This window comes from Jaculus jaculus, chromosome 17, assembly GCF_020740685.1.
Source record: "Jaculus jaculus isolate mJacJac1 chromosome 17, mJacJac1.mat.Y.cur, whole genome shotgun sequence".
In the NCBI taxonomy this organism is placed as follows: Eukaryota; Metazoa; Chordata; class Mammalia; order Rodentia; family Dipodidae; genus Jaculus; species Jaculus jaculus.
In genome coordinates this window covers 16,886,164-16,908,963 of record NC_059118.1, presented here as the reverse complement: position 1 = coordinate 16,908,963, position 22,800 = coordinate 16,886,164, and the positions used below count along the sequence as shown (strand labels likewise).

General features: G+C 50.8%; 2 protein-coding genes across 3 annotated transcripts; one reads left to right on the top strand and one right to left on the bottom strand.

Annotated features, from left to right (window-relative positions):
• Positions 1–626: 626 nt before the first annotated feature.
• On the top strand, positions 627–20,609 carry Shisa5 (shisa family member 5). 2 transcript variants are annotated; one of them, XM_045136438.1, is made up of 6 exons: positions 627–759; positions 5,621–5,774; positions 15,178–15,261; positions 19,123–19,238; positions 19,431–19,643; positions 19,822–20,609. In XM_045136438.1, the coding sequence occupies exons 1-6, from the start codon at positions 690–692 to the stop codon at positions 19,899–19,901; spliced, it is 717 nt and encodes a 238-aa protein (XP_044992373.1). In that variant the 5' UTR covers positions 627–689; the 3' UTR covers positions 19,902–20,609. The 2 variants fall into 2 exon arrangements, with proteins under 2 accessions (XP_044992373.1, XP_044992374.1); XM_045136439.1 differs by lacking the exon at positions 15,178–15,261.
• A 491-nt stretch (positions 20,610–21,100) lies between these two features.
• Trex1 (three prime repair exonuclease 1) lies at positions 21,101–22,796 on the bottom strand. The gene is made up of 2 exons (XM_004662026.2): positions 22,350–22,796; positions 21,101–22,099 (listed from the first exon to the last, which is right to left on the bottom strand). The coding sequence occupies exon 2, from the start codon at positions 22,090–22,092 to the stop codon at positions 21,148–21,150; it is 945 nt and encodes a 314-aa protein (XP_004662083.1). The 5' UTR covers positions 22,093–22,099; positions 22,350–22,796; the 3' UTR covers positions 21,101–21,147.
• Positions 22,797–22,800: the final 4 nt, after the last annotated feature.

Sequence of the window (22,800 nt, the reverse complement as noted above, 5' to 3'; positions counted from 1 at the left end):
GAAGGGAGCAATGGATCACTAGGGAAATGGAGGTGTCATACCGGGGCGCTGGGGACCGACTGTGACTGTCCTCGGAGCGGAGGTCCTGGAAATCTTCCGGAAGGCAATTGGCATTTGCTATGCGCCTCCCCTCCCCAGCGCTAAGGGGTGCGCTGTGCAGTGTCCCCCCCTCCCCCATCACCTCACTTGGACCTCAGGTCAGCGAGGAGCGAAGATCTGCCCAGCCAGGGAGGACGTGGTGGCCCCGGGAGGGAAGGGCTGAGACCAGGGTCCCCTGCGTATACAGTAGGCGCTCAAACATCGCAACGGACTCCCTCTCCGGGTCTCTAAATGTGTGTGTGTGGATGGTGGAGGGGGAGATGGGTGGGATGGGGGAGGAAAAGTATGAAGAAGTGAGCAGCGGGCAACTTGGATGCACGAGCCCCGCCTCCTGGGCCCCAAGTTTTCTCTGCCCCCCGGCGGGTGTGCTCCAGAGTGGCCCCGAGGCTGGGCGGGACGGCCTCTTCCCCTCCCTCCCTCCCTCCCTCCGTCCCCTCCTCCTCCACCTCCTAGGCGGGGGTTCCGGGAACCGGCCGGGGCGGAGCGAGGAGGCCCGGGCCGCGCGGGTCGCTGGGCTTCGGGGTGGGTGGGTGGGGGGAGCACGCTGTCCTTCTGTCTGTCCGTCCGTCCGTCCGTCTGCCCGCCCAGTCATGGCTGCGCCAGCCCTGGCACCACCACCGATCCTGTTGCTATCGCTGCTGCTGTCGCTGTCACCGGCTGGTGAGCTTCGGGAGGGTTGGGGTGGTGATGAACGGTCCGGTGTGTTCTGCCTGGGGATGGAGTGCGGAGGTCAGACACTTCCCTCCCTGCGCTGGCTGTCCCCCCACCCCCCAACAGTACCTCGGTTGACCCCACGAAGGACTTCGCTCCAGCACCCCTCCCCGCCTGAACTGGCACGTTGCAGACCCTGGGGCATCTGCCACCATTGTTCCTGGTGGAGGCGGGGTGTATGTGTGTGTATGTATGTGGGGGTGGTCATCCTCCCAGGGAGTCCTGGCCTGGTGTTGGCTCTCAGTGGGGCCTCAAGGAGACCTGGCCCCTCCTGCTGAAGTCACCCTTCCCAGCCTGCTTCCTGACCAGGATCCCCCACCCACTGCCTCCCTAGCCCTGGTGTTCCTGAATGGGCTGAGCCCCGAGGCTGGCCTCCCACAGGGAGGAGACACACACCCCCTCCAATGTGATCAGAGATGGATGACTCATAGCCTTGGGAGGGCAGGCTGGGGCCCCTGTTTTTTGGGGGGGATGGAAATTGGAACAACCCCCTGCCTAGCCCTGAGAAGTTTAAGGGGGCTGGCATGAATCTGGAGGATGGGGGTGTGGGTGGGGAAATGAGAAGGGAGGAGTCTCGAACCCAGAGCCAGCCCACCCTGGAATGAGCCTGTGGGAAGGTCTCTATTCCGGTAAGGTCTGGAGAGCTTTTTTTTTTTTGTTTTGTTTTTTTTTGATTTTTCGAGGTAGGGTCTCACTTTGGCCCAGGCTGACCTGGAATTAACTCTGTAGTCTCAGGGTGGCCTTGAACTCACGGTGATCCTCCTACCTCTGCCTCCCGAGTGCTGGGATTAAAGGCGTGCGCCACCACTCCTGGGTTGGAGAGCTTTATTATGTATGTCTGGGGTTGGGAAGAACATCTGTGTGCCTGGGCTGGTGCCCTTCAGCCTGGCTTAGAGGCTCAGACTGCTGGTCTGTTGCTCTTGCTGTGGAAGTCTAGGAGGAGGAGGGCCTGAGCCATCGCTGCTGCGCCCTGTTCAATGATACTTTGTCTTCAGGTAGGCAGCCTGGCTACTCAGGGCCTACCAATGGTCAGATACTTGGTTCCTGGCTCTACAGTTTTTTTTTTAAATGTTTTTTTATTTTTATTTTTATTCATTTATTGAGACCAACTGGCAGAGACAGAGAGAAAGAGGCAGACACACACACACACACACACACAGAGAGAGAGAGAGAATGGGCACACCAGGGCCTCCAGCCACTGCAAACGAACTCCAGATGCGTGCGCCCCCTTGTGCATCTGGCTAACGTGGGTCCTGGGGAATCGAGCCTTGAACCAGGGTCCTTAGGCTTCACAGGCAAGCACTATTTTCGAGGTAGGGTTTTCACTCTAGCCCAGGCTGACCTGGAATTTACTATGTAGTCTCAGGGTAGCCTTGAACTCATGGCAGTCCTCTTACCTCTGCCTCCCAAGGGCTGGTATTAAAGGTGTGCACCACCATGCCCAGATCTTTTTTTTTTTTTTTTTTTTTTTGAGGTAGGGTCTCACTTTAGCTCAGGCTGACCTAGAATAGTCTAAGGGTGGCCTCAAACTCACATCAATCCTCCTACCTCTGCCTCCCAAGTGCTGGGATTAAAGGCGTGTGCCACCACGCCTGGGTTTCTTTTTCTTTCTTTCTTTCTTTCTTTCTTTCTTTCTTTCTTTCTTTCTTTCTTTTTTAATATTAATTTATTCATTTTGAGAAAGAGAAACAGCACAGACACACCAGGGCCTCCAGCCACTGCAAACAAACGTCAGATGCATTTGGCTTATGTGGGTCATAGGGAATTGAACCCGGGTCCTTCGGCTTTGCGGGCAAGCACCTTCATTGCTAAGCCATCTCTCCAGCCAAAAAATTTTTTTAAAAAAGTTTTTTATTATTTGAGAGAGGCAAGGAGTGAGTATGGGCACGCCAGGGCCCACTGTCACTGCAAATGAACTCCAGGCGCTTGTACCACTTTGTGCATCTGACTTTACCTGGGGAATCAAATTCAGGCCATTAGTCTTTTCAAGTAGGTGTCTTTAACTGCTGAGCCATCTCTCCAGCCTCCCCCTTTCCCCTGGTCCCCCACCATGCCATTTTTCATACCTGACAGCATGACTTATATATTGGGGTTTGCAAGGATGTCACTTGGTTCCACTTTTGTGGCTGAGAGCCTTGTCATGGTCCCAGGGCCTCAGATGGAGCACAGACTTTCAGTCTCTGTTGCAGGTAGGTCTGTGGGAGTTTGAATGTGTGGCCCCCTAGACTCAGGCTTGAATCTTGAGTCTGCTGTGGGCAGAACTGTACTGGGGAAGAGGTGTGTCACTGGAAGGAGATCTTGGAGACCAGTCCAGGATGCAGGGAGAGCAGTTTGAACTCTGGCTGCCCGTGTTTGCTGGCTGTTTGGTGCTGCCTTTCTGCTTGGATCTATGAAGATGAGTCATCTTTTTCCACCACTGATGGTGTTCCCCTGGAATTGGGAAGCCTGAAATACACTCCCCCTCTTATAAACTGCTTTACTTTTAGTTTTTGTTTTTTTTTTAATTTTTATTTATTTATTTGAGAGTGACAGACACAGAGAGAAAGACAGATAGAGGAAGAGAGAGAGAATGGGCGCGCCAGGGCTTCTAGCCACTGTAAATGAACTCCAGACGCTTGCGCCCCCTTGTGCATCTGGCTAACGTGGGACCTGGGGAACCGAGCCTCGAACCGGGGTCCTTAGGCTTCACAGGCAAGCATTTAACCGCTAAACCATCTCTCCAGCCCTGTTTGTTTGTTTTTTGAAACAGGGTCTCACTCTAGCCCAGGCTGATCTGGAATTCACTCTCTACTCTCAGAGTGGCCTCGAACTCACAGTAATCCTCCTACCTCTACCTCTTGAGTCCTGGGATTGAAGGCATGTGTCACCACGCCCGGCTTCATAAGCTGCTTTTGTCCCGCAAGGAGAAGCTGATTGCAACAGTAAATTGCAACCCGAGGCTAAGTGCTTGATGGACACGTGTGGCGAGTGTCACTGTGGCCAACTGAATTGGTTGCTCTTTGGGGGCCAGGTCCCTGCACTTGTGTCCAGCAGATGAAGCTACTGTGGCTGAATGATAGCGGAGGGAAATGAGGGTTACATACTGCATGGTCCGGTACCTGGTGCCGTATACAAGTGCTCTGTTTTACATGTGCCCGGTTTGGCAGATTCTGGAGAAGGTAATCCGGAATACAGCCACGAAAGAGGAACTGAGTTGTAAATGAGGGAACCGGCAAGAATGGGGTAGAAGCTGGGCATAATGCTGCCTGCCTTTAATCCCAGCACTCGGGAGGCAGAGGTAGGAGGATCGCAGTGAATTCGAGGCCACCCTGAGACTCCATAGTGAATTCCAGGTCAGCCTAAGCTAGAGTGAGACCGACCCTACCTCGAAAAGAATAAAATAATGAGGTAGGACGTGGTGAGGCTGCGACGTTAGACTTTTTCAGGGCTGGTGAGACGACTCAGGGGTTAAGGCACGCACTCACCTGCAAAACCTAAAGACCGCGGTTCACTTCCCCAGTACCCGCTTAAAGCCAAATGCACAAGGTGGCCAATGCATCTAGAGTTCTTTTGCTGTGGCTGGTGGCCCTGGCTCACCTATTCTCTCTCTCCTTGAAATAACTAAATAAGTGAATTAAAGAAAGTTAGACTTCTTCAAGACCCTCTCTGCCTTGGGCGGGTTGGTCTCTGGGCTTGATCCTGAAGCGGTGGGGACCAATGGAGGTCTGAGAACAGGAAGTGGCCCAGTCAAACTCACTATTGTAGTCAGCTCCCTGATGCTGGGATGAACTTCCAAATCCAGACACAGTTTATGGGAGGAAGAAGGAATTTATTTGAAGGTTACAGATGCAGGGAAATTCCCTCCATGGCAGAAGAAGCTGGTCCCTTTTCACAGATCCAAGCAGAGAGACCACCTCAGAACCAGCAGCACTATCAGGAGCTGACCCAACCCTGCAGCTGAACAGCAGAGACCCCGGGCAGGGCTCAAGCATTCTGCATACCTGTAGGCTGGACCCCACGATCTGCTCCCAGTGACATTTCTTCCAGCGAGGCAGCTGCAAATCCAGGTTATAGACTTATACAAAACTCCTGAGTCTATTGGGGAACATGCACTCAAAGTACCACACTCATATTTTTATTTATTTGAGGGACGAGGTGAGCCTCTTGCTGCAAGCTAACTCCACACGCACGCACCTCTTTGTGTATATGGCTTTTGGTGACTGGGGAATTGAACCCCAGTCAGAAGCATTTGCAAGCAAACGCCTTTATCTGCTGAACCGTCTCCCCAGACCCAGACATATACTCCCCTATTAGAAGGCCAGCAGAGCCGGGTGTGGTGGCGCACGTCTTTAATCCCAGCACTCGGGAGGGTGGAGGTTCACTGAGTTCGAGGCCACCCTGGGACTACATAGTGAACTCCAGGTCAGCCTGAGCTAGAACCTCGAAAAACCAAAAAAAAAAAAAACGAAAAAAAAAAAAACAGGCCAGCAGACCGGGCATGATGGCACACATCTTTAATCCCAGCGCTCTCAGGGAGGCAGAGATGGGAGGATCGCTGTGAGTTCAAAGCTACCCTGAGACTACTGAATGAATTCCAGGTCAGCCTGGGCTGGAGCAAGACTCTACCTTGAAACACTCCCCCAAAACACACAGAGAAGGCCAGATGACTGGCGGGGGAGGGAGAGAGCCTTTTAGGGCACCTTGCTGTGGCCTCAGGGAGAGGGAAAGAGGTGAGTGGGATGGCAGGCCTGTACCATGCTTGTGCCTGGTGGTTGTGTTGAGGAGACAGCGGGGCCACAGCGGGAGGAACTGGTATGTTTCTCTATTCCAGCTCTTGGCGAGGTATGCATGTCTTTTGGCAGCCGAGACCACCCAATACCAGAATTCTGCCCTGACTTCTGCTGTGGTTCCTGTTTGAACCAGTACTGCTGTTCTGATGTGCTGAAGAAAGTCGAGTGGGACATGTGTGCCGAGCCTGACTACAGGTGGGTATGCTTGGGGAGAAGATATACATGGTGTTTGGGGGGGGGGCAGTGCTGAACCTCTGTACAGGATAGAGCCCTGCCCCTCTAGCCGCTCAAGATAATGGCTAAGCATTGAACCAGAGAGTTCCGGGAGTCCCTCTTACATGCAGGACTTCCCAGAGCTGCTTAGTTAGTTCCCCACCCTTAAGGCCGCTAGGTTACCTGTATCAACATGCCCTGGGGTGGGCATGTGGGTGTGCATGCTCTGGTTATATGTTCCCTGCAGGGCGCAGAGCACGGGTGTGTGCTGGGCTGTTACGGGCAGGGACCAAGGAGTGTTTCTTGTTGCCACATTCTGTTCCCTTTGTGCTTGGCCACAACATAGTGTCATAATGGCCACACTCCTTAGTTCAGGCCAGGTGATCTTTCTGGTCTGGGCAAGTCCAAGCCATACCATCTTATTTTCTTCAGTCTCCCATGACCTCTCAGTGGTGGTGGGGAGGAGACTTTTTTTTTTTTAAATTTTATTTATTTATTTATTTGAGAGCAACAGACACAGAGAGAAAGACAGATAGAGGGAGAGAGAGAGAATGGGTGCGCCAGGGCTTCCAGCCTCTGCAAACGAACTCCAGACGCGTGAGCCCCCTTGTGCATCTGGCTAACATGGGACCTGGGGAACCGAGCCTCGAACCGGGGTCCTTAGGCCTCACAGGCAAGCGCTTAACCGCTAAGCCATCTCTCCAGCCCGGAGGAGACTTCTTATTGGTGATTTGTGTTTTCGCAAACTGTGTATTGCTTTGTGGGAATGCTTTTGGGTTCTATATTTTACTTATTTTTATTTATTAGAGAGAGAGAAGTAGGTAGAGAGAGAGAGAGAGAGAATGGACGTGCCAGGGCCTCTAGCCATTTTCTTTTCTTTTCTTTTCTTTTCTTTTCTTTTCCTTTCTTTTCTTTTCTTTTCTTTTCTTTTCTTTTCTTTTCTTTTCTTTTTTTTGAGGTAGGGTCTCACTGTAGCTCAGGCTGACCTGGAATTCATTATGGAGGCTCAGGGTGGCCTTGAACTCATGGCGATCCTCCTACCTCTGCCTCCCTAGTGCTGGGATTAAAGGAGTGCTCCACCACGCCCGGCTCTTATATCCATTTTAATCCATTATGGCAGTCTTGTGTTTGTGCACATGGTGTGTGTGCATATGTATGTGAGTGTACAGGGCTGTATGTGGGTGGGTGCGTGGTTGCATTGAGGGCATGTGCAAGTATGTGTGTGTGTCTGTGGGGGCCAGAGGTCGCCATTGTCTTCCACTTTGTTCTTTGAGACAGAATTTCTTTTCTTTTTTTGGTTGGTTTTGTTTTGTTTTTCGAGGTAGGGTCCTTCAATCCATTTATATAATGCATTGCATATATCATTTTGTGTATGTTGAACCATCCCTGCATCTCCGGGATAAAGCCTACTTGGTTGGTGTGGATGATCTTTCTGATATATTCTCGTATTGTTTGCCAATGTGTATATATATATTTGTGTGTGTGTGTTTTGTTTCGTTTTTATTTTTTGAGGTAGGGTCTCACTCTAGCCCAGGATGACCTGGAATTCACTATGTAGTCTCAGGGTGACCTCGAACTCATGGCGATCCTTCTACCTCTGCCTCCCAAGTTCTGGGATTAAAGGTGTGAACCATCACACCCGATTGTTTACCAATATTTTGTTGAGAACTTTTTCATCTATGTTCATGAAGGAGATTGGTCTGTAATTTTCTTTTTTTTGTTCTGTCTTTGTCTGGTTTTGGTATCAGGGTGATGCTGGCTTTATAGAAGGAGTGCGGAAGTATTCCTTCCTTTTCCATTTTATGGAAAAGTTTGAGAAAATTGGCGTTAGTTCTTCCATGAAGGTCTGGTAAAATTCACCAGTGAATCCATCTGGGCCTGGACTTTTATTTTATTTTAGGTTTTCGAGGTAGGGACTCACTCCATCTCAGGATGACCTGGAATTTACAATGTACTCTCAGGGTGGCTTTGAACTCATGGTGATCCTCCTATGTCTGTCTCCCGAGTGCTGGGATTAAAGGCATGTGCTTCATGTGGGTACTCAGGAATTGAACTTGGGTCATTAGGCTTTATGGACAAGCACCATCTCTCCAGACCTTTTTTTTTTTTTTTTCTAATTTAAATTTTTTTTGGTTTATTTTTATTTATTTATTTGAGAGCGACAGACAGAGAAAGAGGCAGAAAGAGAGAGAGAGAGAATGGGCACGCCAGGGCCTCCAGCCACTGCAGACGAATTCCAGATGCGTGTGCCCCCTTGTACATCTGGCTAACGTGGGTCCTGGGGAATCGAGCCTCGAACCGGGGTCCTTAGGCTTCACAGGCAAGCACTTAACCGCTAAACCATCTCTCCAGCCCTAATTTTAAATTTTTATTTATTTATTAGAGAGAGAGAGAGAGAAAGGGAGAGAATGGGCACACCAGGGCCTCTAGCCACTGTAATCAAACTCCAGAGACATATGTGCCACTTTGTGCATCTGGCTTGTGTGTGTACTGGGGAATCGAACATGGGTTATTAGACTTCTCAGGCAAGTGCCTTAACTGCTAAGCCATCTCTCCAACCCCCTAATTTTTATTTTTATTTTTTTTATTTGCAAGCAGAGAAAGAGAAATGTAGAGAAGAGAGAGACAGAGAGAATGGGCATGCCAGGGCTTCTAGCCACAGCAAACGAAGTCCAGAAGCATGTGCCACTTTGTGCATTTGGCTTATGTGGGTACTGGGGAATTGAACCTGAGACCTTAGGCTTCACAGGCAAGTGCCTTTACAGCTAAGCCATCTCTCCAATCCCCCACCTGTTTTTGTTTAATGACCTCATAAATTTATTCTTTAAAATAGTGTGTTTTTGTCATTGCGATGTCAGTGTCTGCTAACTTTAATAATGCTTAGAGTCTCTGTAGATGTTTCTGTTGTCAATTATGACTGCTTTCTAGTCATATTTATTCATATTGTCCAGACTCTTAGTGTTCCTGAAAATTTTTGATCGTGTGCCTAACATTGCATTTGCAAAGTTGATTATAAGAGTTTGGATGGAGGCCTCTCTCCAGAGAGGATCTATGTGGCTCGTGCCAGAACACGAGCCCTCTGAAGACCATTTTAGCCTCACAGTAGACCCCGAGATGCTTAGAAGGAAGTCTGTTCTGTTTCCCAGCTACTCAAGAGGTGCAGCCTTTCCTGCCCCTGCCCATGAATGGGGGGGGGGGTCATTAGATCTTCCTTAGTTAGTAGCCTATGGATGTCATCCTCATTACACTGGCTTCCGAAAGCTTCCAGAAGAGATGCTCAGCTTCCCAGCACTATTTCTGACATTGGGTTTCGCTGCTAGGAGACTGGGTGGCAAGCTGGGCTCTATGAGGTTTGTTCCTCATTGTGCTGTCGCGTCCACTGCCTCATTGCTTTCCAGACCCTTCACACTGCATTTAAAAAAAATAATTTGGGGGCTGGAGAGATGGCTTAGCGGTTAAGCGCTTGCCTGTGAAGCCTAAGAACCCTGGTTTGAGGCTCAGTTCCCCAGGTCCCACGTTAGCCAGATGCACAAGGGGGTGCACGCATCTGGAGTTCGTTTGCAGAGGCTGGAAGCCCTGGCGCGCCCATTCTCTCTCTCTCCCTCTATCTGTCTTTCTCTCTGTGTCTGTCGCTCTCAAATAAATAAATTAAAAAAAAATAAAAAAAAAATAATTTGGGCTGGAGAGATGGCTTAGCAGTTAAGCACTTGCCTGTGAAGCCTAAGGACCCTGGTTCAAGGCTTGATTCCCCCAGGACCCACGTTAGCCAGATGCACAAGGGGGTGCATGCGCCTGGAGTTCGTTTGCAGTAGCTGGAGGCCCTGCTCATTCTCTCTCTCTCTGTCAAATAAATAAATAAATAAAATTATTTTTTAAATTTTTGTTTATTTTATTTATTTATTTATTTGAGAGTGACAGACAGAGAGAGATAGAGAGAATGGGCACGCCAGGGCCTCCAGCCACTGCAAACGAACTCCAGACGCACGCGCCACCTTGTGCATCTGGCTAATGTGGGTCCTGGGGAATCGAACCTGGGTCCTTTGGCTTTGCAGAAAATGCCTTAATCGCTAAGCCATCCCTCCAGCCCTGCTTTTTTTGTTTGTTTGTTTTTGTTTTTCAAGGTAGGGTCTTGCTGTAGCCCGGAGTGACCTAGAAGTCACCATGTAGTCTCAGCGTGGCCTCAAACTCGGGCAATCCTCCTGCCTCTGCCTCCCGAGTGCTGGGACTGGAGGTGTGCACCACCATGCCCAGCTTTGAAAATATTTTTACTTATTTATTTACAAGGAGAGAGAGAGAGAAAGTAAATGGGCATGCCAGGGCTTCCAGCCGCTGCAAATGAACTCCAAATGCATGTGCTACTGTGCATCTGGCTTTACATGGATCCTGGGGAATTGAATTCTGGTCAGTAGGCTTTGCAGGCAAATGCTTTAGCCACTGAGCCATCACTCCAGCCCAGCACACTGGATTTATTTTTATTTTTATTTTTTTGGGTATGTGCATGCCATGGCATCCTCCTTGTCTTGAGTGACACGTGGGTTCAGGTGGGCTTGGGAAAGGTCTTTGAGAACTAGGATGGGACCGCATTTGAGGCAGATCTCTGGCTCTCATTCTCCTTGTTGTTCATTGCTGTGTTTGCCTTACTAGCTGGTCCGAGAGCTTCCTGTCTCCACCTCCCATCTCACCATCCGTATGGTGGGATTACAGAAACCTGCCATGATTATTGCTTCCCCATCCCCCCGCCGCCAAGGTATGGTCTCACTGTAGTCTAGGCTAACCTGGAACTCACTCTGTAGTCCCAGACTGGCCTTGAACTCATAGCGAACTCACCCTGCCTCTCAAGTCCTAGGGTTAAAGGTGTGTGCCACCATGCCTGGCTTGATTTTTTTTTTTTTTTCATTCTTTGAAGTAAGGTTTCACTAGCCCATGCTGACCTGTAACTCACTCTCTAGACCCAGGCTGGCCTGGAACTCACAGTGATCCTCCTACCTCTGCCTCCCAAGTGCTGGGATCAAAGGCATGTACCACGACACCTGGCTGATTTTTTTTTTTTTTTTCTTTTTCAAGGTAGGGTCTTGCTCTAGTCCAGGCTGACTCCGAATTCACTCTGTAGTCTCAGGGTGTCCTTGAACTCACTGCAATCCTTCTACCACTGCCTCCTGAGTGCTGGAATTAAAAGCATGCACCACCATGCTCTGGCTTGATTTTTTTTTTAATGATTTTATTTTTATTTATTTATTCATTAGAGAAAGAGGGGAGAGAGAGTGAGAACCCCAGGGCCTCTAGCCACTGCAAATGAACTCCAGACTCATGTCCCACCATGTGCATCTGGCTTGTGTGGGACCTGCAGAATTGAACCTGGGTCCTTAGGCTTTGCAGGCATGCGCCTTAACTGCTAAGCCATCTCTCCAGCCCTGGCTTGGTTTTTTAAAAATTTTTTTGGAGAGAGCTAGAGAGAGAGAGAATTGGTACACCAGGGCCTCTGCCACTGAATCAAACTCAGATGCTTGTGCCACCTAGTGGGCATGTTGCAACTTTGCCTCACCCTTGTGTATCTGGCTTATGTGGGATCTGGAGAGTTGAACATGGGTTCTTAGGCTTTGCAGGCAAATGTCTTAACTGCTAAACCATCTCTCCAGCCCAAGCTTGATTAAAAAAAAAAATTTGAGGTTCTGAGGATCAAACCCAGGGTGTAACAATACTAGGCAAACATTATACTACTCAGCTATAGTCCCAACTTCAGTGTTTTTTTGTTTTTTTATTTTCAGGAAATTTGACTTCTTGTTAAGTTTTTTCCAGAAACACTGCATTCATGAGGATTATCAATTGTGCAAGTTTTCTGATACACAGTGCAATTTGATTTTTGGCCAACAGTACCACACGCATTACACTCCTCTTTTCTGTGTGCTCTCTGATGAACAGTGAGTTCTGAGAAGTGGGTTTCTAATCTTCCTTACAATCGTAAGGCTTTTCTCCTACATTTGTTCTCTGGCATTCTGAGAGCTTAAGATTTGTGACATGCTTTTGCCTACTTTGAATCCTATTATACAGACTAAAGAGTGAGGTCCCGTTGTCTGGGGGCCTTCCCAGGTCCATAAGCACCATCCAGCTCCACTGCAGCCTGGACAGCATCAGGCTCACTAGAGACAAGCACAGTCTCCCATGTGCCCAGTACCTCTGGCCGCATTCCTGAAGAGTTTCCATTCTTTACAGTCAGACTTGAAACAGGGTCCGAGTTCACACTGAATAATTTTCCTAATTCAACCCCCTCCTCAACAGAAGTGCTGCTGTCAGTTACAAGATGATACGAGTTTGTGTTTGGACTGTCCTGGACCGTATCATTCAGGGCATTCACATTCTGAACACAAAGAGAATCTCTTTAACAAATGCTTCATGGGATTATCTCTGTGAAGAAGAATGGAACTAGATCCGTATCTCTTACCTTGTATGAAAATCAGCTCCAAAGATGACAGGTCTCGCTCAACATGGGACTTACAACTCTGAAAACGCTGCGAAGCCTAAGGACCCATGTTCAAGCTCTCTAAGATCCCACGTAAGCCAGACGCGCAAAGCACTAGGTCACGTGTGCACACTAGGTGGCGCAAGCATCCGGATTTCAACTGCCAGTGGCTGGAGGCCCTGGTGTGCCTGTCACTCTCTGGGAGGCCCTGGCTTGGGCTCCTTCTACTGTCCAAGGGTCAATTATTTTCTCCAACTTAAAGATAACTTTAGGTTTGTTAATGCCCTGACCCAGGGACCGCAGACTGCTATAGGTCTCCAGCATCACGTCCTTGCAGAGTTTCCTCTGAGCATCATCAAGGTCCTGCCACTCCTCCCATGAGAAGTCCGCAGACACATGGACACCAACCCCACAGATGTGTTAATTTTCCTAGCTCCTGAAGGCATGTAGAAGGCTGTGCAATCACAGCATGGCTGTCCCGGCTGTTGCGTGTCCCTGTGGAGCTCTGACACAGGGACATCCCAGGACCAAAGCCACTGCCGCCAACTTCACTAAGAACCAGTCAGTGGTTTTATTTTGTCGAGGAAGGGTCTCAATCTAACCCAGACTGACCTGCATGTAGTCTCAGAATGATCTGGAACTCACAGCAATCCTCCCTCTGCGTCCCAGGTGCTGGGATTAAAGGTGTGTGTCACCACGCCTGGCTCCATCCAGCTTCGGTGTTTTTTGAAGGGAGGGTCTCGTGTATTCCAGGATGTCCCCTTAACTCGCTATGTAGTTGAGAATGACTTTGAAGTTTTGATCTTCCTGCCTCCTGAGTGCTGGAATTACAATAGTGATCTACGGTACCCTCTTTTATGCAGTGCTAAGGATTTATGCATGCTAGGCAAGAACTCTACCAACTGTTACACCCCTGGCTCCTTAACAGTGAATGTTTTTTTTTTTTTTTGCTTTTTAAATTTTTAATTTATTTTATTTTAATTAACAACTTCCATGATTGTAAACAATATCCCATGGTAATGCCCTCCCTTCCCCACTTTCCCCTTTGAAACTCCATTCTCCATCATATCCCCTCCCCCTCTCAATCAGCCTCTCTTTTATTTTGGTGTCATGATCTTTTCCTCCTATTATGATGGTCTTATGTACGTAGTGTCCGGCACTGTGAGGTCGGGGATATCCAGGCCATTTTGTGTCTGGAGGAGCACGTTGTAAGGAGTCCTACCCTTTCTTTGGCTCTTACATTCTTTCCACTACCTCTTCTACAATAGACCCTGAGCGTTGGAAGGTGTGATAGAGATATTGCAGTGTTGAGCACTCCTGTCACTTCTTTCCTGCACCGTGATGCCTTCTGAGTCATCCCAAGGTCACTGCTATATGAAAAGAGAAGGTTCTCTGCCAATATTGAGAGTAGCATTAATATAAGGGTATGAGCCAGGTGTGGTGGTGGCACATGTCTTTAATCCCAGCACTGGGGAGGCAGAGGTAGGAGGATTGCTATGAGTTTGAGGCCACCCTGAGACTTTATAATGAATTCCAGGTCAGCCTGGGCTAGAGTGAGACCCTACCAAAAAAAAAAAAAAAAAAAAATATATATATATATATATATATATATACACACACACACATACACATACATATACAGAGAGAGAGAGAGAGACATTAAGAGAAGTGCTTACTGGGCAGTTTGATGAGCATAGTATATACATCTAGCCAGACTGCAGCAGAGGTTACACCCCTAGGGCTCATGACTACCCCTTTTGTAGGTTTTCAGTATCAGGGATGTATTCCCTCCTGTGGAGCGGGCCTCCAGTCCAATTAGAGGGCAGCTGGTTTCCACCATGACAGATGTGCCGATATTGCACCTGTTGGCTCATTTGGCCTGGTTGGCAAAACATAAGACTTGTAGTATCCGTTGTTGAGTATCTTCACTGGTGATTTCTCTCTCTCCCATTGAACTGCATGCAGCATGGCTTCTTCCAGCTTTCTGTCAGCTGGTCTACATGGAGGAGGTTATCAGCTCAGTTCCAGCAGGATTTCTCAGTGGACTTGCAGCCCAAGTATGTGGAGTCTTCAGCAATAGGGTCTTACCATCTATTCCTTTTTTCCTAGTTTTGGGGCATTAGGGATTTTTTTTTTTTTTTTTTTTTTTTTGAGGCAGTGTTTGCTGTAGCCCAGGCTGACCTGGAATTCGCAATGTATTCTCAGGGTGGCCTCAAACTCACAGTGATCTTCCTATCTGTGCCTCCAGAGTGCTGGGATTAAAGGTGTGTGCCACCACACCTGGCTCACAGTGAATTTTTAAAAGATATTTTATTAATTTATTTAATTGAGAGAGAGAGAAAGAGGGAGAGAGAGATTGGATGTACCAGGGCCCTAGCCACTACAAATGAATTCCAGATGGATGTGCCACCCTGTGCATCTGGGTTACATGGGTACAGAGGAATTGAACTTGGGTCCTTAGGCTTTGTAGACAAGTGCGTTAACTGCTAATCCATCTCTCCATCTCCCCCACCCTTTTTTATGAGGCATCTCATTGTAGCTCAGGCTGACGTGGAACTCACTCTGTAGCTCAGGATGGCCTTGAACTCACAAAAATCCTACTTCGGCCTCCCAAGTGCTGGGATTCAAGGCATGAGGCACCACGCCTGGCTTCGTTTTGTTTTCAGCTTCGTAGCAATGTGGCCTTCGGCTTTTGGTTTCTACCTTCATCCTGTTGTGGTCGGGGAAGGTCCTTTATAGATGTTTTGCGATCTGCCCGGCTAATTTCCTGGTCTCTTGAGACGCTGATGCTTGAGAAGCAGGTGCACTGCAGCCTGACATCCGGTAGCTTTCTGCGGGGGTCCGTTTGGACCCGGAGGCGGCGAGTTGTGGAGACCCAGGTGGGGCTTTTCAAGTGCACTCCTCATGCGCTATCTTTTCTGTTTGCAGAGTTTCCATCCACCCGGAGGCCCTGGAGCAGCAAGGCTCCGCGCTAAGATTTCGATCCAGCTTTGACAGTGACCCCATGTCAGGGTAAATAAAGCCCGTAGGCTGTGTCTTTCTGTCACAAGCGGCAAGTGGGTTCAGGTGGGCTTGGCCGAGGCCTGTGAGAACTAGGGTGGCACCACATCGTTGGGCCGGGCCCCAAAGCAGTCGCCATGTCTGTTCACCAGGACCTTTGATCCTCATGACAGGGTGTGCTGGGAGTGATGCTGATGGGGTAACTGTGGTTGGAGGTTGACAGTCAGTTGAAAGGTCAATGGGAAAGAGTCCATGTTGACCTGGGTGATGGGATGGTCTTGATGGGTGTGGGTGACAGGGGAAGAAGTGACTGACTGCGGGACTGCAGGGCTGAGAGATGACAGCAATGGGATCATGGTATCAGAGAGGATGGACGTGCCACACCTGGCTAGATTTTTAATTAAAGATTGAAATGTGCTTTTTTTGTTGTTTATCTATCTAGTTTCACCCGAGAATTTTCTCTTTCCTTGTCAGCTATGGCACATGTTCAGAGGAGTAGATACACAGTTTTGCAAGTGATTATAAAAGCAAATTCTCATGCTCCCAGGAGCTATGGGAGCCCCAGGGGAGCATTAGAGCTAGGGTAACATGATCAGATCATTGCGGGGCAGGGCAGGGGTACGGCAGCCTTACCTGGTGGGGCCAGTTTACAGGCTTGGAGGTCATGCTAGTGGCAGTTGAGCTGAGGGGACCAGCTGGATCTGGATGTTGAAGTGTCAGCCTGAGCCCCAGAGTCTGGCTTTGGTCTCATCTGGGGGCGGTGGTGTGTGGCTGCAGCTGGCAAAGGCGCTGGGCAGGGGGCGGAGATGGAACTGGGACAGTGGGGGTGAGATGTGAGCCGGCTGGCATGTGGCTCAGACCCGCGGAGGCTGGGCTACGTTCCAAGGCCAGGTGCAAGGCAGAGGGGGGAGATGGCTCTATGGGAGACGTCTCCAGAACCTCCGCTTCCCCGCCTCCCTCGCTGGCTGCTGGCACCTAGATCGTGCTGTGTCTTTAAGAGGGCCCTGTGTCTGTCCTTCCTGCTGCTGACGTCAGGAATGGGAAGGACCCTGGAGGAGATTCGATTTCCTTTTCCCTGAAAGGGGAGGAAATTGAAACTGACTGGCCCCTGATGGAAAGAGGGGAAGTCCCTGGCTGCAGGAGGCCCCTAGGTGAAGGCCGAGGCTAACATGGGGTGAGCGTGTGCATTCTGTGGAGAAGCAATGAGAGCTTGCCACAGAACCGACCCTGAACTTGCCACCGCATGTCACTGGCTGTGAATGTGTTCTCCTCGGTTCCTGCTCTTGGCTGGGCCGGGAGACACCTATGGGCTTGTTCCTGGGCCACGTGGTGATGGAAGGCTCCTGGTTTTGGAGCTTGGCTGAGTGAATTTTATCCTGGAGTGGGAGGGGCTTGTTCTTAGACATGTCCCTTGGCCGAGGGGTTCTGCTGGGGTTGTGCCCCATCTCTGGGCTGGAGCTGGAAGCCTCATGGTGGGGTGGGGCGGGGCCCACATCCTTTCACCCGGACCTCAGAGGGGCAGAAGCCCTGTGGTTAACATTTTTAGGTTTTGTTTTCATCATCATCTTTATTATTATTATTATACTTATTTATTTGAGATAGAAAAAATGGGTATGCCAGGGCCTCTAGCCACTACAAATGAACTCCAGATGCATGCACCACCTAGTACACCTGGCTTTATGTGGGTACTGGGGAATTGAACCCGCGTCATTAAGCTTTGCAGGCAGGCGCCTTAACCGCTGAGCCGTCTCTCCAGCCCTCATTGTCTTCCTTTTTGTTTGAGTGTGTATGTGTGCATGGTGTGTATACATGCATATTTGCAGGTTTTGGGGAGGTCACACATGTGCTCATGCCTGTGGAAGCCAGATTGGTTGATGTGGGTGGCGTCTTTAATAGTTCTTCATGTTATTTAATGTGGCAGGGTCTCTCTCTCTCTCTCTCTCTCTCTCTCTGTCTCACGTGAACCTAGAGCTTACCCAGCTTGCCCAGGGATCTGCTATCTCTGCCTTCAACACTGGGATTACAAGTGGGCTGCCATGCCCATCTGTCATTTACATGGGTGCTGGGATCTGAACTCTGGTCCTCATGCTTGCACGGGAAGCACTTTATCCACGGAGCCATCTCCCTAGCCTTGATCTTTAGGTTTTGAATCTGCTTACTATGGCTACTGAGCGTTTGCCTTTCATTAGACTGTAGCATGGAATATGTGTGAAGATAGTCAGGGACTCCGTCTGCCTTTTGAAATCGTTTGGGTAAACTTCTAGCTTGGGGTCTGTGTTGGCGAACCATGAGTTCCTGGGTTGGGAAGGGAGGCCTCCTCTTCCTCTATCTAGCCCTCTGTCCACATCGGTTTTGCTCTTAGCTTCCTCCCCTGGGAAGGAGCCATACTGGCAGATGGTGGGGGACAAGGGTGCTTACAGGCAAGCAGCTGGCCTAGCATTCACCCATAGCAAGGCTGTGGTAAGGGCCAATGTCCTTGGCATTGGGCTTCCTACAGCCTGCTCTGGGGAGCCTCTTCTTGCTCCCCAGGCTACACTGGCCTTGTCTTCCTGGAGCTTCTGTCCCTTTTTTGTTTTCTGTCATTCTCGGGTCATTTTATTTTCCCCATCTGTATTGGTAGGGGACAGTGGCCTCACACTCACTGCCCAGTGCTTTCAGTCCACCTGTCTAGCTTGTGACACGTGCCTGACAGTCATGTGCTGCTCATTTGTGGGGGGGGGGGAGAACAAGTTGCCCAGGGCCCCCTCCTGATGGGGGATGGGAGAGCTGGCCCTGGGGAGGGGCTTTACATAAACTCACATAAACTGAGGCTGCAACAGGTTCAAGTTACACAGTCCAGAAGTTGCTCATAGTCTTTCTTTCTCTTTTTTTCCTTTTTACTTGGTGTGTGGACATACAGATGCACAGGGAAGTCAGAAGACAACTTTTGGATTAGCCCTCACCTTCCATCATTTTTTCCCAATTATTTATTATTATTATTATTATTGCTTTTTTGAGGTAGGGTCTCACTCTAGCCCAGGCTGACCTGGAATTCACTCTGTATTCTCAGGGTGGCCTCAAACTCATGGCAATCCTCCTACCTCTGCCTCCTGAGTGCTGGGATTAAAGACGTGGGCCCCCACGCCCGGCACAATTATTATTCTTAATATTTTTGGTTTTTTGAGGTAGGGTCTCACTCTGGCCCAGACCGACCTGGAATTCACTATGTAGTTTCAGGGTGGCCTCGAACTCACGGTGATCCTCCTACCACTACCTCCCCAAGTGCTGGGATTAAAGGCGTGCACCACCATGCCCCCAGCTTCCAATTATATATATATATATAAATATAAAATATATATATATGAGTTTTTCAAGGTAGGGTCTCACTGTAGCTCAGGCTGACCTGTAGTCTCAGGGTGCACCAGGGCCTCTAGTCACTGCAAACGAACTCCAGATGCAGGTACCAACCTGTGCATCTGCCTTACTTGGATCCTAGGGAATTGAACCTGGGTCCTTTGGCTTTGCAGACAAGCACCTTAACTGCTAAGCCATCTCTCCAGCCCTCCTTCCACCCCTTTTGAAGCAAGGTTTCACCTTGCTCAGCACTCCTTTTGTGAGTTTCTGGTGAGCTCTTCTGCCTGCACTTCCCTTCTCACTGCAGCCTCTCTGGGATTACTGAAGCCCGGCACAGTTTCCTGCTGTTCACATGGCGTGCGGCGATCTGACCTTGGGGATTCAAGACTTGTACATCAAGCACTTGATCTACCGAGCCACTCCCTAGCCCTGCCTAGAGTCTTTTGTGGCAAGGGGGTTTCCCTTAGGAGCAGGCAAAGTGAGGGTTGCTAATTATGGGGAAAGGTGAGAGGCGCCAGGTAATGAGCAGCTGTTTGGCAGGTTCGGAGCAACTGTCGCCATCGGCCTGACCATCTTTGTGCTCTCTGTTGTCACCATCATCATCTGCCTCACCTGCTCCTGCTGTTGTCTGTACAAGATGTGCCGCCGACCGCGTCGTAAGTGTGCCCAACCCCCCCGCACCCCAACCGATGTGGCCCTCCTTGTCTGCAGGTGCAGACCCCTGCGTGGGCAAGGGCTGCTGAGCAGGGCCCTGCTATGGCTAAGTTGGAGGGCGTGGGGTGCCGGCAGGCCTCATCTCGAGACCCGGGGAGCGGGAGGGTCTTGACTAATTAAGATTCTCTTTACAGCTGTTGTGACCACCACCACATCCACCACTGTGGTGCATGCCCCTTACCCTCAGCCGCCAAGTGTGCCCCCTAGCTACCCTGGACCAACGTACCAGGGCTACCACCCCATGCCCCCCCAGCCAGGAATGCCAGCAGCACCTTACCCGACGCAGTACCCACCACCCTACCCGACCCAGCCGATGGGCCCCCCGGCCTACCATGAGACCTTCGCTGGTGAGTACCACTGTGGAGTCGCTTACCTTGTCTGGGCCTCCAGTTCGTGCTTCTGGCTCACAGATAACCCTCCCAGAGTACTACACTGGATAGACCTCAACCTTTCTTGGTAGCGTGCCAAATCGTACGACAGCCTAACGTGCCCACAGCTAACCCGTGCCCTCTCCTCTATTTTCAGGAGGTGCTGCTGCGCCCTATCCTGCCAGCCAGCCTCCGTACAACCCGGCCTACATGGATCCCCCAAAGGCGGTCCCCTGAGTGGGTCCCCACCTCTCTAGATGCCACTTGATGTCATGTGTGAGTGAGTGCTGCCATGTGTGTGTGGCACGTGTTCTGTTTAGACCAGTGGCTTCCCCTGACACTGACCAGGCAGGGGTGATGTTCTTGCCAGGCTAGGTCACTTGAAAGTCTGCTTCCAGGAATCTCAAGCAAATGCAGATGATGCGGGATGGGGAGGGTCTTTTTTCAGTTTATCCCAGGGTGACTAGCTGTGGCCTGTGACATTAAGGTAGCAGAGTTTTTTTTTGTAGGCACTCATCCTGCTTTGGGGAGTAGCTAACTACTTATTGAGGCCATGGCTTGTCCCCAGGGCTTGGGGCAGGTGTCTTGCTGCTTTCTGGAGTCCATCTGATCAGCTCCTGATGTTAAAGCACCTCAGGCAGCGTGTCCCTCTCCCTCACACCTGACAGCTTCTGTCTAGACTGTCCCCTCATCTTCTCTGGGACTGCCTGGAGGGCCACATCCACTCACAGCTCAGGCTGCCTGTGGGGGAGCTTTCTGTCCTTGCCGCCCGGCCCCTGCACAGGTGGGCAGGGACAGTCTCTGTCCACCAACGCTCAGGTCTTTTCCCTGCAGTGTTTACTTTTGGCCAAACATGTTGCCCGTTTTCTGTTTTCAAATGTATTGTTGTTGTGAAGTTGAAATCCCTTACTCCTGGAGAGAACCTTACCCCCGGGAGCGGGGGGGGGGGGGGGGGGGGGGGGAAACCTGACCATTTTCCCCAGCATCAGCCTCACAGAACACCCGACCCCTGCTTCCCAGTTGGGTTTGTGCTGGCGGCAGGTACATCAGGGCCAAAGGAATGGGTGGAGGTAGGGACCTGGGTGGTAGCTCTGACCCAGACATGAATACCTCAGTGTCCCCTGTTAGTGTTTCACCAGCTGTCTCAGCCTTGTGTCTCGTTTCTAAGCATCTCGGCTCTGTGCCCATTTATAATAAATGCAAATATTTGGAGCTGTTTTCCCCCTTTTCAGTGCCTCGGCTGCTGGCCTTGGGTCCTCTGTGGAACACTGTTTCCATCCACCTTTTGGATTTCTGTCTTTTAACTTACTTGTCCTGGCTTCTAACAGGCTTTGGTCATGCTGCTCAGAGAGGAGACAGGGACTATGTCCCCTCCCTGAATACGAGCCAAGATCCAGGCTGATAAAGAGGAGACAAGTGATCACTCAGCGCTATGGGTGTGTGTGTGTGGGGGGGGTTTATTAGTCAGAATTTCCTTCTTGGACTACTGCCCTGGTGAGACCAGTGACAGTCCATACAGCATGGCTACTGCCAAGGTCAGGAAGGCCAGAAAACCCAATGGGGCCAGCAGCCCCTCCGAGGATGGGGCTTCAGGGATTTTCACTGGAGGAAAAGCCTTGGGTCTCCTGTTGCTGCCAAGGTTGGGACAAGCGTTCCTGGATGTGGCCACGGGTGCAGTGGCTATCGTAGCAGATGGCCTTGTGTTGGTCCCAGCAGTGGCTGTAACCCCATACATGGGCTTGATGGTGCTGAAGGGTCTGGCATTAGCATCCACCCACTGCAGCAGGGCCTGTGGCCTCCACTGGCAGATACTGAGCAGGGACAGAACGTCGCCCTCAGCTGTGTGCGCGTCCACTGGGGCTTGCCCATACAGGCGGGCATAGATGCTTCCCAGGCTGTAGCTCTTCCTTGGGCCGTGCTCTGAGGGGCTGCTAGCTCGTTCCAAGGCCTTTAGGGCAGTGATGCTGTCCACACAGAAGGCCCCGTCTAGAAGACTGCTAAGGCCCAGCATAGCCAGCTCTGCTTGGAGCAAGGGGAAGTCATAGCGGTCACCGTTGTGCGCCACGAGGCACCAGGGCTGTGGCTGGCGCTGCAGGAAGGTTAGGAGCAGGTTGGCTAGATTGTCGTCGAAGCGCTGACGTCCATGTGCTACCAGCTCAGCGGTGCTCAGACCTGTGATCTCACTGGCTGCAGGGTTACAGGCTTTTCCTGGAGCCACACACAAGGAGAGCTTGTCTACCACACGGGGTGGCTGGGGCACTGTAGGCTGGTGCCCCCCAGAGATGGGAGTGTTCTCTAGGGCATATCTGTGGACGGCCAGCAGACACAGCTCAGTGACCTTGGGCTGAGAGAAGGGCAGGCCAGTGGCTTCTAGGTCCAAGAAGATGAGCGTCTGCATGGGACCAGGAGGTGGGGCCTGTGAGCCCATGCTGAGCCTAGGGAGGAGCGTGAGGGGTTGAGTGCAGTAGAAAGGTCTAACGGACTCCAGGGCCAGAGGAAAGGGAGGCATCTCAGGCCTTCCCTGCAGTCCGGGTACATTTGCAGGGTAGAAGATGGAGGAGAGGGTATGGTGGTTTCCTTGCAGGCCTAGGCATACTCTATGGAGGGATCCCCTTCTTCCTAATCCAGGGTGAGGGAAATCCATGGCCTCTGCCCAACCCCATCCCCTTGGTGGCCCACACTTACCGGAGCAGGCAGGCAGCAGGCAGCGATGGCCAGGCACGCTCTGCTGCTGGCGGGAAGTGAAACTGCCTGGGCCCGCCTACGGCCTGCTTCCTGCTTCGCCAGCAAGGCCCGCCCTGTTAGTCAGCCTGCCGACTCTGGCCCAACCTCCCTCTCCAGGCACCTAAACGCCTGGCAGCTGTGATCCTGCTAGCTGGCACAATGCACTGGGGCCCTTACGGTGATAAGAGCCCACTTCAACTGTTACCTGAATTATCTTCAGGTCTCCAGCCTGGCTGCCAGGCCCTGGGCGGCCTTTTTTGTGCCTAGTTCTTGGTCCAGTTTCCTAGGCCTTCCCAGTGTAGGGCTGCCCCTTCCCTGCCACTCAATGGTTCCTTCCCCTGGCCCCAACACAAAGCTATGACTCAGGACAATTCCAGAGACTGAGCAAAGCTTTCCTCAAAGCAGATTAGTT